At 42.4% G+C, this 15,414-nt stretch overlaps 4 protein-coding genes across 4 annotated transcripts; 1 reads left to right on the top strand and 3 right to left on the bottom strand. All coding sequences in view use genetic code 12, as the record gives it.

Annotated features, from left to right (window-relative positions):
* Window positions 1–142: 142 nt before the first annotated feature.
* LODBEIA_P33220 (uncharacterized protein) lies at window positions 143–1,456 on the top strand (the record flags this gene model as incomplete). Its single annotated transcript, XM_066973420.1, has 1 exon — window positions 143–1,456. One exon carries the CDS (start codon window positions 143–145, stop codon window positions 1,454–1,456), a length of 1,314 nt encoding a protein of 437 aa, XP_066830260.1.
* A 234-nt stretch (window positions 1,457–1,690) lies between these two features.
* Window positions 1,691–2,245, bottom strand: LODBEIA_P33210 (uncharacterized protein; the record flags this gene model as incomplete). The annotated part of the gene is made up of 1 exon (XM_066973419.1): window positions 1,691–2,245. One exon carries the CDS (start codon window positions 2,243–2,245, stop codon window positions 1,691–1,693), a length of 555 nt encoding a protein of 184 aa, XP_066830259.1.
* A 2,032-nt stretch (window positions 2,246–4,277) lies between these two features.
* On the bottom strand, window positions 4,278–5,306 carry LODBEIA_P33200 (uncharacterized protein; the record flags this gene model as incomplete). Its single annotated transcript, XM_066973418.1, has 2 exons — window positions 4,278–5,224; window positions 5,294–5,306. 2 exons carry the CDS (start codon window positions 5,304–5,306, stop codon window positions 4,278–4,280), a joined length of 960 nt encoding a protein of 319 aa, XP_066830258.1.
* A 3,756-nt stretch (window positions 5,307–9,062) lies between these two features.
* LODBEIA_P33190 (uncharacterized protein) lies at window positions 9,063–11,234 on the bottom strand (the record flags this gene model as incomplete). The annotated part of the gene is made up of 1 exon (XM_066973416.1): window positions 9,063–11,234. One exon carries the CDS (start codon window positions 11,232–11,234, stop codon window positions 9,063–9,065), a length of 2,172 nt encoding a protein of 723 aa, XP_066830257.1.
* Window positions 11,235–15,414: the final 4,180 nt, after the last annotated feature.

Genomic DNA, 15,414 nt, shown 5'->3' with positions numbered 1-15,414 from the left:
GCCAGACAGATGCCACGGTGAATATTATTACTCCAGATAAAGCTCGTGATTTTCAACTCTAGAGATCGGGTTTAACATTCAAGACCAGTTTTCTTTCAATCGAGGCTCTTTTCCTCAGCAATCTTCGCCATTCAGCGTCACAATGTTTCCAGGCTCAGCAAGACATAATTATGGAGGCGGACAGCCACCGCAACAAAATTGGGGTCCACCTCAGGGCCCTCCACCGGGACAATACTATCAAGCACCGAGCGGACCACCGCCACCACAACAACAGGGACAGTACTATCAACCTCCACAGGGCCCTCCGCCGGGAAACTACGGTAGACCCAATGGGCCACCGCGTTCAGATCAATATCTGCATCAACACAGAGGAGAATACGAAAGGCCAACCCACCCACCGCCACCCCCTACACTGCAGCAACCGGGATTCAACAATGAGCCAGACTATGGACACCAATATGGATCGGGAAGCTATTCTCGTCCTCCAACAAATCAACAGTCGTTTGGTGTAAGCAATTACAATTACCAGTATTCTGCGTGTAACGGACGCAAGAAGGCGTTGTTGGTTGGCATAAACTATATCGGAACCAAAAATGCATTGCGCGGTTGTATTAATGATGTCAACAACGTCGAGAGATTTTTGTTGAACCACGGTTTTAATGTTGATGATATTGTCAAGTTGACTGATGACCAACAAATGGCAAGAGCTATACCTACCAGACAAAATATTCTCGATGCTGTCCAATGGTTGGTCAAAGATGCAAGACCTAATGACTCGTTATTCTTCCACTATTCGGGCCATGGTGGTCAGACTGAAGACCAACCGGACCAATACGGAAACTATGACGAAGACGATGGATATGATGAAGTTATCTACCCCTTGGATTTCGAAGTCAACGGGTTTATTATTGACGATTTGTTGCATGACATGATGGTCAAGACATTACCTCCCGGTTGTCGTTTGACTGCATTATTTGACTCGTGCCACTCTGGATCCGTGTTGGATTTGCCTTACATGTACTCCACCAAGGGAGTTTTGAAAGAGCCCAATGTCATGGCTGAAGCCGGTCAGGGCTTGTTACAAGCAGCAATGTGCTATGCACAAGGAGACAGAGTCGACATGTTTAAAGGCTTGGCCTCGTCTGTAAAGACATTTATGAACAAGGGCAAAGCTGAAAAGGCAAATGAGTATAGCAAGCAGACCAAAACCGCTCCTTGTGACGCCATCTCGTTTAGTGGTTGTAAGGATGATCAAACGAGCGCCGATGCAAAGGAAGGCGGGCAATCTACTGGTGCCATGAGCTATGCTTTCCTCACGGTGATGAACCAAAACCCAAATCAATCGTACTTGAGTTTGTTGCAGAACATGAGACAGATATTGCAAGCCAAGTACAGTCAAAAGCCCCAGTTGACTTCGTCCCATCCAATCGACTGTAACTTACAATTTATCTTCTAAAAATCGCAAACCTCATATATACCTACATCTTATTTATAGAGACTAGTTAGCTTATCGAACACAACTGTGTTTCTTTTTTTTTTTTGATTTTTTTTTTCCATTATAAAGTGTCTAGAAACTTTCGTTACATGTTTGTATTTATATATAAGATCCGTGCAAGTTGTTGTTGCTTTCCCTCCCTCTCATTCCTCCCCGCCTCAATCCCCCCCCCTACCTTTTTCTTTTTCAATAAGGTCATACAATAACGCATTTATCGTCCTTTTTAATCGCAGGCGGATTATGTATCCTTTCAATTTCATCAATTAAACACTCAAAAGTCGACGCAATATTGACGTTTTCCTTCACCGAGGTTTCGTAAAACTGCACATTCAACTTATGCGCCAACTTTCGCCCTTCCAGTTCTTCAACTTGTCTCTGATACTGCAAGTCGCATTTGTTACCGACTAAAATCATCGGTATATTCTCTGAGCCGACCGAGTTCAAAATCTTGTCTCTGATGAATTCAATCACTTCAAATGATTGTCTCGAGGTGACCGAGTATACAAGGAGATAGCCGTGCACGCCCACCAAGTGTTTCTCGTTCATTATACTGTATTCGTCCTGGCCTGCTGTGTCCAAGATCTCGATGGCATATTCTTGGTTTTTGAGCTTGATGTTTTTGCTGAATTGGTTTTCAATTGTGGGATAGTAGCTTTCTAAAAAATGTTCTTCGACAAATCGTACTGTCATTGATGATTTGCCGACTGACCGCGAGCCCACCACGGCTAATTTCCTTGCTTTTATTGACATTTTGCTTTTGTTTGTTTTTTTTTTTATAGGGGATAGTGATGAAGTATCGGTTTCTGATTGGTTTTGCTTTGGGGTTCCAACAAAGTTCTTGCACCTTGTTTATGTCTATGGATATTTGGGGGACCTTATCGGACTTGCAAAAAAACAGTTCTTGTAGCTCTTGGTTGTTTCCAAAACTTGAAATTTTTCAATGTTGCAAGTGCTTGAAGTTGTAAATGGGGAGGCAGACACCGGTGAGATTCGTAGTCTTCAAGACTTGCTGCTGTAGTAGTAGTTAGCTGTTGAGCTGGGTCTTGAGGAATTTTGTCCGCTTGCAATGCTGAAACTCTCAGCTAAGTGTAGTTGTAATAGTCTAAGTGGTAGTGGTAGTAATAAATGGCAGCAGCAGCAGCAGTAGTAAAGTGTTGATGGCTGGGTAGATTTGCTATCTCTTTACTGGAAACCTCATCAGTTTGTTAAGCAAGAGAAGCTAGAAAAATAAAATCAGAAAACAGGGAAAAAAAAATGTGGGCAAGGATGGGGATGTAGTGTGCGTTTAAAAAAATAAGGGTGGGATCGGGAGAAGTATATAGTCTGGCTGATTATGGCTGGTGGATGAAGATAGGATTGATAAGATCCTCTCTTCTTGATCTTTTCACTTCTGCCGTTAATCTCTTGTTGTATCTTACAGCTTGCGTTATTTCTATTGTTCCAAGTTTGCGAATTTCCACCTCTCTCTCTGTCTCTCTTACTGTTTCTCTCCTTAATGAGAAATGTGCCCTTCGCTTCATGTCGTGCAACAGGCGCCAAATGTCCTGCTGGTGAGCAAATGGTTTTATTTAGCACTGCCAGCGATTGTTCGAGAGTGTGCGAGAGAGTGTCGGCCCATCTGATAAGAACAGTTGAAATGGGCAGACGATGGAAAGCTGGGAGGGTCTGCCGCGCTGTTGTGTAACATGTAAGTATGAGAGAGTGTTTTTGCGTGAAACATGCAGGAGACTAATAACTTCACTAGCGTCCTCGCCTCAACATTTTTGGTGCTAACGGTACCCACTGGGATGCTCCGGTGATCTTTCTTCATACGCTGCCCAAGTCATGCAAAAACTCAATGCAAGCCCACATTGTCCACTTACCAACCACCGCGGAAAGACCCCTTCTTGCCGTCCTGAATTTTATGCTTTTGTGGGGAAGAATCGGAGCAAAGCAAAAATAAAAAAAAAAATTTATTTATATTATCCGCGCTTTCCCCCCCCTCCTTGCCCTTGTCGAGACCTTTGCGCTAAACACTCAGCCTGAGTGTATTGCCGCTTCCGCCGCAGACGACGCGAGGGAGGAAAAGAATAAAATGAACCTGTATGCGATGACTCTTCTAGTTACTGCTGTTCATGGATCACCTCCTCGGCCAGCTCCTGCTGAGGCATCCTTGAAGCACGACGTTTTACACGTTTGCGCTCTTCTTTTGCTGTTTTTGGCCAATGGAATCGGCTCTGCGAATCACAGAAATTGGCATCTGGGCATTCACTGCCAAAAGGAACAACAGAGAACAAAAAAACGCCAAGTCGCTTAATAGTTCAGGAGATGCTCTAGAGGCCCTACTTCGCCCTGTCGCATTATTCATTCCGTGCGTCTTGTAATGCAGTAATCTACAAGCCAGTGAAACTTCCCTTTTGTGCGTTGTGGAGAATAATCAACTCTGGTCTCGTCTGCTGGTAGTCCCGTGTCCATCTAAGCGAGTTAATAACTTTCTTTGTAAAATTACCATTGCCTGGACCTTTTATCCAGAAATCTGCCTCAACGCCGGTCCTTTCTGGCTCGTAAAAAAACTTCACTTTTTAATTTTTTTTTTTTTTTTTTTTTGGGGGGGGGTGGAAATTTTCAACTTTAGTTTCATGTTCAACCTCTATTTCCTTCGCCTTTTCTCCCCCGCCGTTTCTTTTTCTCGATCTGCATAAATCTGAGACACCAAATTTTGTAACTTTCGTGGAGAGACTGTCAAGGATTGAACAAAAAAAAAAAAAAAAAAAGAAAGTTTGGCCCGTCGGAGTTGGCCGACTCAAGTGAGGAACTTGTTCAACTCTTTTACGAGGCACTCGTTGTAATCCCCAGGAGCAATATTCATCTCAGCTTTTTTCATCAAAAATGCACCTCGGGTTAGTTCCCGATGGCATTCAGGGTGTGAATTCACAAATTTCGTTGAAGATGCAACCAATACAGACAAATCTCTGCGTGGGATATTGAGCCAGGTTATTGGCTCCGATTTGAACATGTAAGCACCTCCAAATTTCATCAGATTCTCTATTTTAGTCTCAAACTGGTTAAAGATATTGAGCCCATAAGCATCGGAGTCGAAGAACCCGATACATTTGCAACTTGGGTACAACGTGAGAAACCATTTGATGAATCGAAGTGTCAACGAATCAGCAAACCCTTTGCCCGTGACTAACAAAATTTGAGCTGGAATTTTGTCAGTATTTTTTTGCAACAAATATTTGCAAAAGGATTCAAAAACTGCATCTTTTTCCAAAATTACCAATACCAACTTGGAGTCACGGTTGATGCAAAGCTGGTTGGCAAAATTATCTTCATACTCAATTGGTATCAAGACCGGCTCTTTGATCATTGTTTTGAAAATATTGTAGCCGAAGAACAAACCCTTTTGAGTTGGATGGATGTTCAAATGCCTTGTTAAGGACCAACTCAACGAATTGACAATCTCGGTGAGCAACAGTTTGCACTTTGGCTGCGACTTGTTGAACAATTCAACATCACGGTAATAGATGTCCCTCACCGTGGTTTGCTTGCCCGCGGTTTGCAAGTGCTCGATTAAAATTTTGGTCAATTTGAGCAAAGACGCAAAGTGCTGCAACTCGGACTCAGCATGGGATATGGACTTGTATATAGCGGACTTTGACGAGCTTCCGTTCTTGTGCAAGTGCAAAGTGACTTGGTGACATTCTTGAACAGCATGGGAAATCTGCTGCCAAATGTGTAGAAGTGTTTCTAATCTTGTTCTTGTAAAAAAAATGAGTTAGAAGTCCGGTACTGTTTTTATTTCTCTCTTTAACATACCCTCGATTGTCATCTTGAATGAAAACTGTGGTTGAGATCATCTCTTGTTTTGATCCGATGTTCATTTACAATGTTTCAACATCGGCTACTGGTGGTAAACCTTTAAAAGTCAATATTTTATTTTTTGGCTGCAAAGTAGGCTCTGTATCACGTGAGTTATTTCATGAACATCAAAAGCCTGAAACCCCCCCCCCCAAGAACAGAAAGAAAACCAACTCAAAAAGCTCAACTGTTGCTTTATTACTTCATTCCGTTACCAGCAAGTTTACCAAGTTGATCTGCGTCATTTTTTTTTTTCAAGATGTACTAGACTCAGATTCCAAAACGACTGCTATTTCCCGCAGATACGCAAATCTATTTACGCCAACAGCACACATTCTAAAGAAATCGACAGCTCGAGTCATAATGAAAAAAAAAGGCATGATCATCGAAAAAAAAATGAAATGAGGGAAAAGCAAGAAATGACGAGGACGTGGCAAATCTTGTCTACTGTGATCTCCTCTGTTTTCGGTCACACTCTCTTTTCTTTGTTTTGTTGTTTCACCGCATGGAGATGAGTGAAACATGAATAAAGGCAACGACAAGAGAACTTTTGAGGTGACAAAGCGTGATAAACGTTCTAAATTTTTCAATCACTTCTAGACTTAAATGATGGGGAGTGCACGGTACACCGGTGCACATAGCTCGATACCAACAAGCCCGCATGCTTGTCGTTGTAGCCGGTGGCAATAAAAAACCCACAGAAAGATGAAAAAGATGTTCAATACAACATGCAAGAACCACCACCCTTACGCAACGGGATGGAATCGAATGTGCGCATGCGACCATAGATCTTTCCTCTTACCTCGATCCTTGCCCTTTTTGCTCCAAACGTTTTTCTTCCGTGGGGGGGATATACTGCAAACGTTATAAAAGACTAGGTAAAAAAAAAAAGATTCCGTTCCATGTTGTGTGTCTCACAGAACGCACTTTTCGGATATTGACATATCTACAAAGACAACTTTGGTGTGTAGACAACGTCAACTTTGCAAAGTACAACCATTTTCGAAAGGCGAACTTTGATGAAAACTTTTTGTCAACTTTTGAGTTGTGGGGTGGCCCTTGGGTTGAGCAAAGTTCTTTTTTTTTCTTTCTTTTGGTACCTTGTACTTCTGCCCACGTTAGCAGGATCTCGTCTATGTAAACCTGGAAAAGTTTTGGTGGCAAACGTCAGAGCAGTGTCAACATTCCCAACCGTATTTGGTGCTTATGCTGCAAGAGTATTTTGTTTTCCAAGAAAGAACCAAATTTGGATCCAGATGAAGTTGCGGGATAAAAGAAAAAAAAACAAAAAAGTGGATAAGCATAAAGAGCCGCGACATGAGGAAGCCAGGGAGATAAGAGCTGCAGGATAGTGTGCGCTCCGAAATTAATTATTGAGGAGTTCAAAACACGACTACAATTTACTTGGTAATGTTGAACAAAATAGATTCCAGAAACTTGTGTATCGTGCATTGGAGACTGGTGTCGGGTCAAGTTGCCCTGGATTTTGAGTATGCAAGATGGGGTAGAGGAAGGGAGGAAGAGGAAGAAGAAAGAGAAGATCACACGCGCAAGAGTTTCCCAAAAAAATTGCATTGCTATGACAATCCCGCTCTGACATGAAAGGATACATATGTAGAGAACAGCAAGCGCCTTGTTAATTAATCCGTGATGGTAACTTCTAACTTCAGATAAAAGTGTTTGGAAGACAGGTTATGAGAGCAAGAACTTCAAACCCGTGTCAAAACATCTTTAAGAGAAGTCAATTTTCAACACGATGCTACCAGTTAAGATGATTAGCCAAAGCGTGGCGGTTATGGGCCTCAACAGCTTCACTGGACATCTCAATGTGCGTTTCATTAATGAGCTATAAGCTTGAAAGTTTTCTATTTTTTTTTTGCCAACTTGTTGACCTCTTGAGCAAAGTCGACCTTGCACTCACTTAGCTGTGGCTGCAAACTCCGTGACACAAACTTGGAAACCTCCTCTGGAATAAACAAACAAATGCTGCCGTTTCCCAGACAAAAACAAGAAAACAAAGTGGCAGGACTAACGCAAAGGTTTGCGCGTATCCGGCGAATGAACTAGTTCGAATAGACATCTGGAACTGACTGCTTACGAGAGAACTTGGCGTGGCAAAAGAATATAATTTGTTCCGTCTTTTACTATTATCTCTGACAACATACCCTCCTCTTCCAAACTTTCTGTCGCATTCGCCACAGTCCCCCTGGATGACAATACACGCGACAAAAATACCGGGCACAGCCACCGTCGTTTTTAATTTTATTTTATTTTGGTATCTTTTTTCTTTTATTTTAATTTATTTTGCCGTGGTGAAAAATAGGGGGGGGTTCAGCTTGGAGTTAGTCAAGGGAATCAAACTGAGAGGGCATGATAAGCCCCAGTACATGGCTGTATCGAGTTTGGGGTAGAGAATCAAGAGATTAGAAATAACCGCGCTGAGCTCCCATCAGACCCTTTTCGTTTGTCCTCCAAAGAAAAAAAAAAACAGAAACAACAACCGGCCGATGCTCTATCTAGTTGATCCTCCCGCCTCTCTAGCTTTGTCTTTCGCCCCCTCTCTTTCTTCGTTGTACATATACTGACTTATGCTGGAACGTGTGGCGATTATATACATCCTGCAGCGTGCCCGAGATAAACCACCGTTCTGGTTCTGGCGCAATAAGTGATAAGATAAACAATCGTATAGTAATTAATAACAACAACAACCACATCTAAATTAAAAACTATTATATTTCAGTTTTGCAAAAGTCCGAGATGTCAACAACAGACAGCTTCTAGATAGACGTATTATAATGCAGATAAAAAAGAACAAATAATAATTGAAGCTGGGATTCAAAAGCCATTAATGTTCCCGATATATACATGGAACAACTATTGTTGGCCGCTGTGCTTACTGTGGCTTTACACGCCCAGCAGCAGCAGCAGCAGCAGCAGCAAGGATTGGGCGGAGAATAGCAATTGAGATTGTTTACCAAAAGATCAGATGTTTTTTCAAATTATAAACAGTGGCTAAAATAGCGCGACGCAAAGCTGAGGCACTTATATCCACCGCCTCAGAATTAATAAATTCGAGCCTTCCTTTGTTCAGCTTTGATTGTGTGTGTATGTTTGTGTGCGTGCATGCTTTCAGTGGCCGGCGGCTGCCCGTACGAACCGCACGCACAGTTATCAGAGTTTATGAGTTCTTGCTGGATGGATCATCAAGGGTGTAGTCTCCGTGTACTAGAGAGGGAGGGGAAAATTAGGGGGGGGGGGGGGGAATTCAAGGATGAGACGCACCTAAAGGAAATGATCAACAATCGTCACCCTCTTTTTGTTTTATTTTCGAGTTCTTTGTTTCTATTTGAGGAGGGAGCTCGTTGCCGCCTGATTAGAAGGAGGGTGGGAGAGGGTGAGGGGCGGGCCGTGTCTGATTATTTTGCGGAAAACCCTTTTTGCTACAATGCGTTATCCTCAGTATCCCAATACCCATAAAGTTCTTAAATATGCACATAAATTTAATACTTTAGTAAGCGACTTTTATAAAAAAACAAAAATTAATTAAACACATAACTTTTCAAGTAGAAATGAAGGGGGTAGGACTGATTAGTTACCCTTTTTTTTTTTATTCTTATTGTATCTCGAAATTTTATTCAACGTCATCATCATTCGTAAGTAGCATTTGACAGGATCTGCCCTGCGCTGTGGCCCCCCGTTGCACAAAGTGTTTGAATTTCTCTCTCTCTCATTTGAGAATGGCCCGTATGTTTAGCTTCTCATTTTGTTCATAAACGCCATGTTTCGCAGGCGATGGCTGTTGTGCTTGCGCTTGCGCTTGCGCCTGAGCTTGTGCCGCCAATTGCGGCACCGCGATATCATCGCCACCGACTCTCTCGTATAAATTGGAGGAGCGGTGAGGAACAGCGCCTGGAATTGAAAAGAAAGCTGCACCTTGCTGCAGAGGTGGTAGTTCGTAGGAGGATCTGTATTTCGGAGGGGGAGGACCCGAGACTCTACGTTGAAATTGATCTCCAAGCCGGTTCGGTGAGTCATCAGTTGGTCCTCGATGTTGTTGCTGCTGCTGCTGCTGTTGTTGTTGTTGTAGTTGTAGTTCATAGTGTTGATGGTAAACGTGTGTCGGTTTCTCCTCTCCTGGGGTGGCAAGTTGGGAATGTTGCGGGTGTTGTGGGTGATGATGATGAAGATGTGAATTCTCCATCAACTGATTATGATTTTGCTGGTACGGCCGTTGCATCTGTTGTCCCTGGCCGTGCTGGTGCTCTAGCATCAGAACACTCCCTGGAGCAACAATGCTGTTGTGGGTTTTCATCATGAGCCGTTCATGCTCTTCCTGGCTAACCACGGGCAAGTCCAAGCTAGTATCTCGAACTCTTTTGCGAGGTTGCAAATTGGAAAGATTTTCATACCCGAGGCACACTTTCTTGCTTCGTTCGCAATTATAGCAGTTGGGCTTTCTCTCGTCACATTTGATGCGTCTTTTCCTGCACGTCAAACAACCGGTCCTTGTTCTTCGCTTTATACTCTTGCGCTTGTTAATCAACGCGTTGTTTTCATCATAAATCACATTCTTGGCCATGGAGTAGGGGTATGTTTCGTAGTACTGCGGGATGGCAGTTTCTGGAGGTGCTCTGATTTGAGGATGTGGCGGATGAGTTTGAAAGGGTGGTTGGTGTTGGTTTGAAGCAGGGCCGGGTAGGTACTGGACATGTATACTCTGAGGTTGATTAAGAGGAGGAGGAGGAGGCTGATGAAGATGGGCCTCGCTCCCGACCATGTAGTACCCACTACCAGCTGAAGATGAGGATTTTGATATCGAGCTTGCCACTGAGCTTGTGGCTGAGCTCATTTCATGAATGGACAACGGCGGCGGTGGCGGTGGTGGTGGCTGCGTAGGATTCGTAGGATTCGGAACGGCAACGTATTTTGCACGCACATCTCTCAGGTTTGGGTCCTCAGCTGTCAAATAATAGCCCACTTCTTGCGATCTGATTCCAACAAAGTAGGCACGGGAGTTGGTCCCGGGGTTTGCTGTAGCGGGTGCGCTGTGAACAGGTAGTAAATTTGTACCTACGTGTCTACCATTTGAGGCAGAGGACGATGATAGCGATGAGGACTTGGAGGAAGAAACGAGACTCCCGCGCGTTTGCGCTCGTAAAGCAGCTCCATCAGGGTAGTCAACTGACTGTATATAAGTGGGAGACTGGGGACGTGTGTAGTAGCCCAGTGGGAAGGGTGCCTTGTATGCAGCGTGAGGAGGATTTTGAAGCTGGTGTTGTTGATAATGATGAAGTTGTTGTTGATGACTTAAACCAACAAGTTGAGGTGCAGAGGATCTCGGCGGTTTGGAATCGTTGGACTGTTGCAGAGGCACATTGTTGTGTTGCGACGGCAGCAACAGTTGAATGTTGGTGATTTGTTGCTTATACTGAAGTTGGTGGGATCCGTCCTTGGCATATCTAGTCACGTGACTCGACAAACTCGAGGCAGAAGACTCGTGGATGGCTTGCTTTTCTGAAGCCGAAATGCTAGGTAGTTGGACAGCTAGGGTTCTAGGAGATTTGGAGTCACTTTCGTCGTGCACGAAAAAAGAATTCAACGATTTAGCCTTTTCACGCTGTAGCCGTGCGCTTTCATCCTCGGGCTGATTTGGATTGTTGTTGTTGTTGCTAGCGCTGTTTCTTCTACTGGGCAACGCCAGTGGACATAGTGGTAGTGGCTTGCGCTGCTGTGCAAGTGCTTGATGTTGAGACTTGTCCAAGCCAGTGGAACTGTCCCTTTGGCTGTGTGTGGGGGAAGCGGTAAATGAGGCTGACTCCAGGTGGGTGCCATTTTCGTTTGCAAGAAAAAATAATCTGTTTGAACCTAATAGCTCAGATACAGACGGTAGCTGGGTCATTCTATAGTCATATACGATTGTATCTCATTCAGACTGCAGGAGGGGGGAATTTTTAACCAGGAATTGATGAGACGAATGAATCAAAAAAGAAAAAAAAAACCAAAAAAAGGAAAGAAACAATAAAAAAGCCAAAAAGACTTTTCGGTTGAATTGTGGAAAAGAATGTTGGTGGTAATTAGTGTTTAAATGTGAAAGAAACAAGAGTGAATTGCTTCTATGCGTTGAATGAATTGTTTGAAGTGCAATTGGGTGACAACTCGTTGTCTCAAAAATAAAAAAAAAAAGAAAAAAAGAAGCAGAAGAAGAACAAGAGGAGAGGACCGTTGCGGAAAAATGGTTGAATTGACAGTCTGTCACCTGTTCAAGTATAATATGTCCTCTTTCTTTCAAATCTGATGTAAACCCCTGTATCTTTTGATTTGATTCGTGTTTTGAAATCGGCTTTTGCTTGGTCTTTCGCTCTCTTTTTCTCGCTTTCTCGCTCTTTCTCTCTCTGATTAATTATTTTTAATTCGGAAATCTGACTGTGTAAAGTGTGTGTATGTGGAATTTTGTTTTCGATTTTTATTTTTTTCTTTTTGCCTTGAATACTTGTCTGCTGTATTGGCAGAAGATAGGAGAGGGATGAAAAAAAGGGAAACCAGGGGGCCCTTGTTTCTCTAGTGGTGGTTGTGGTTGTGGTGGGTGTGTATATTTATGGCTTTGAACTCGTGGTAAATGGGTAGGAGGAAGTGCAAAGCGTTTTGACGAACGGTGTTTAGAGCAAAAACTGGTGTTCAAATTCTTCAATTCCGGATTTAGGCCTTTGTATAGAATGATTGGCCCTGAACTTGTTGAACTTTAACGAAAATCTCCTGCAATTCGTATGATGAGGGTGACGACGAAGAAGTGGAAAGAATGGGTGGTAGAAGAACAAATGACGAGTGACCCTGCTAATGAAGAAAAAGCACTCGACTTGTTCTTGGATTGTCCGATCAAAGTTGAGCGAAACGGGTGGTGTAGTCGAGACGGGCTAGGGAAAAAGGGTCCTGATCTTGCGAATCTCCTTTGAAGAAAAAAAAAATAAATAAATGTAGGCACAGCTTTTTGATTTTTTTTTTGTTTGTTGATTTTTTGGTTTTTGGTTTTTGGTCTTTGGTGAATGTGTAGGATGAAAAGTAGTAGTGGTTTGTTGGTGGATGTTGGTCCTCTTGCTTGTTCTTCTTGCTGAAATCAAAAAAATCGATACAGATCAAGTGAAGAAAGAATAACCCTTTTGGAAAAGAATCGATTTTTGCTTCCATGAAAATTTCCCACTACTACGTCGATGGGGAAGGCGGCTGTATATAAATGAAGTCTAATGTTTAAATCTACACGTAGATATATCTGCTCGAAATCCTACTGCTGCTGCTGTTATCAACAACGTGTAATTCCATTATTCCATTGCCTAATCAATCTAACACTAACATAGTTTAATAAAACTCAAAGTTTGAACAGGTACAAGCGATGTAATGTGTGAGTTCAAATCAACATGTAACAAACAAAGCAAAACAACCATAAAAAAAAAAAAAAAAAAAAAAGGTAGATAAGTAGATAAACCGACAAATAGACAAAGGGGGATGCGGGAAAGTGCCAGAGTGCCAGAAGAAGAAGCAAAGCAGCAGTATCAGTGCCGCGGGAATAATCCTCTATTGTCGTAGATGTGGGTTGAAAGTCAATTTAAATAAGATACAATACAGAGCAGTATAGCATGGGGAACTGATAGTAGCACTAGAGCCTAGTACCGAGGACACCTTATATGAGACCGTATGAGGCAGACCGCCACACAGTCAAAACAATCTCTTTTAAAAACCTTTTTCTTTTTTGATTCTTCTTGATTTCGTACTTCAAAACAAACTAAGAGGGGATATTGTTCCAGTTTGATATTCGCTAAAAGTCGATTAAAACCTCTGGATTTCACGAACAATTAAGAAAAAAAAATACAAGCCCAGTTTCTGCCTCAGATCCCATCCCGGTCCCGTTTCCCCTTCCTCTTTTCTTGAAGGCAAAGCCAAACTTATGCTTTCGCATTGAGTTTAATGAAATCTGAGCCTAAAAGAAGAAGAAGCAGCAGCAGCAGCAGCAGCAGCAGAAAAGAATTATCCCAGCCAGAAAAAAACTAAACGCCGCCATTACGCAACAATAGGAAAAGCTACTGCGAAATTAGATCACCACCATCATCACCGTCAAGTGCTTTCTGTTGTCAAGGGCACGCATGATGGTGTTTGATGCACCTCTTTGTTAAAGCAAAAAAAAAAAAAAAATGAAGCTCCCTACAGGAGCGAAAAGGGAGAAGTCTGTATTATTCCCAATTCAACACACGCAACAGAAGCACCCTCTTGACAGTGTATAGCCCCAGGCGGCATAAGATAGATAGGTCCGTTTCTAAAGTCAGATTTTCGGTGGAAAAAAAAAATGAAGAAACGGATATTCAAATTCTCAAAAGATTACGAAAAATGAAAAAAAAATGTAATCGTAGCGAGGGGAGAAGGAGCGACGAAGATGACGAGAGCAGGGTCACGGTCAAGACACGCGAACCAAAAAAGCACGGAAGCAACCCTGGTCAAAGAACCCAAAAAAAAAAGAGTTGGACCGGGTTTATCAGATTAAAATTAAAGACGGATTTTTGAGTCAACGACTCTTGAAAATATTCCAACTATTAGTCCAGATTTGTACGCGGTTTTTGTTTTTCCCAATGTGTGTTGTGGATGTTTGGAAAAAAAAAATTTTGGAACACACTTCTCTTGCTCAACAACTTAGTTGCAATGCACGATGAATCTTTTCCCTTTTTCTTTCAAAAAAAAAAAAAGTTTAGAACAAACGATCAGTTATGTCTGATTCAATTTCCGCTTCTGGTGGGTTGCTTTTGATGTAGTTTTTGCATCTTTTGCTCAATTCTGCACTAGGGCATAAACTGCGGCAAACGTTTCTCTATGTATGGTTTCTACTTTTTTTTTTTTTTTTTTTTTTTGGTATTTGCTATTTGGGTATTGACTAAGCTTTGGAGTTCAATGTCTCACTCCATCGGCTTTTAATGTAAAGCTTAACCTGTTCCAGGCTACTTTAATTCCACCACGAGCGTGCGTGTGTGCGTGTGTTATAGATGCAACCTTTGAGTTTATATGAGAGGAGAGCCCAGTACTCGCTTTCTATTTTTTTTTTATTCTTGTTACATGCGTGGTTAAGGGGTGGAGTAGGGGCACGGGAACAGACCGAGAGATCAAGACATGAAAAGAAGGATGTATGGGGGCTGGGGAGAAGGGCATGAAGTTGGGAGATGCTTGTTTAATGCCTACGGGGTAGGGACTACCGTAAAAGTCTCGCATATAAAGATATCGCGTTATAATAACAGCAAGGGTACTTCTAGACTGCAAACTGCCTCGGACAATCAATTTTAAATGTAATAATTAACACGGTGTTGGGCTCAAACATGCAAACCCTACAGCTATTGTTGTATCATTTAGATGTGAAAATATAACGCGATGGGAGATTTTAATACGCTGCACCAATTTGTTCATCTTCAAAAATAAAAACAATTTTTTTTTTAGATTACCCAACCCTTCGTCTACACCTTCTTCTCCTCGTCCTGCCTTGCTTCCATTTCCTCATTCCCTCACTTGCCCCCTGCTACAAATCGTTTAAACTTTCACTTTGTAAAACTGAGGCAATTTTCAACACGAGGGAAGGAGGCTTGGTTACCTCTTTCTTTTATTTCTTTTCTCAGGTGTCGATCGCTTGGTCTGGTTTGAGGGAAAGAGTAGTCGAAAGCCCAGCTCAGCCACTCCTCTTTTCCCTTCCCTCAAACCTCCTTCATGCTGCGAAAAGCAAGGAAACTTTTCTTACTATAGCCAGGCACCTGGGCCAACTCCACAATTTGAAGCTCTAATTTTTTTTCTCAATTTTGCAAATATATCTCTACCGACGAGGGGGATGGGAACTTGGTGACGACAACAGCCACAGGAAAGCTTGTAGCTACAAGTTTGAGAAAAGAATGTACCTAAAACTTCAAATCACTTTCTCAACCAAACAGCCCACAAAAAAATAACAAACCATTTTTAGGTTTAAATCGCAGGCAAACTCATTTAGCCTATTGGTGCCAGCCAGATGTGGTTACCTTGGCACAATTTTTCTTGCCGTTGCAACTATTATTCCAATCGTGTGG

The sequence above is a fragment of the Lodderomyces beijingensis genome (genome assembly GCF_963989305.1).
Source record: "Lodderomyces beijingensis strain CBS 14171 genome assembly, chromosome: 4".
Lineage (NCBI taxonomy): Eukaryota > Fungi > Ascomycota > Pichiomycetes > Serinales > Debaryomycetaceae > Lodderomyces > Lodderomyces beijingensis.
Note: the sequence above shows the minus strand (reverse complement) of the source record. Positions and strands in the feature narration are given on the sequence as shown.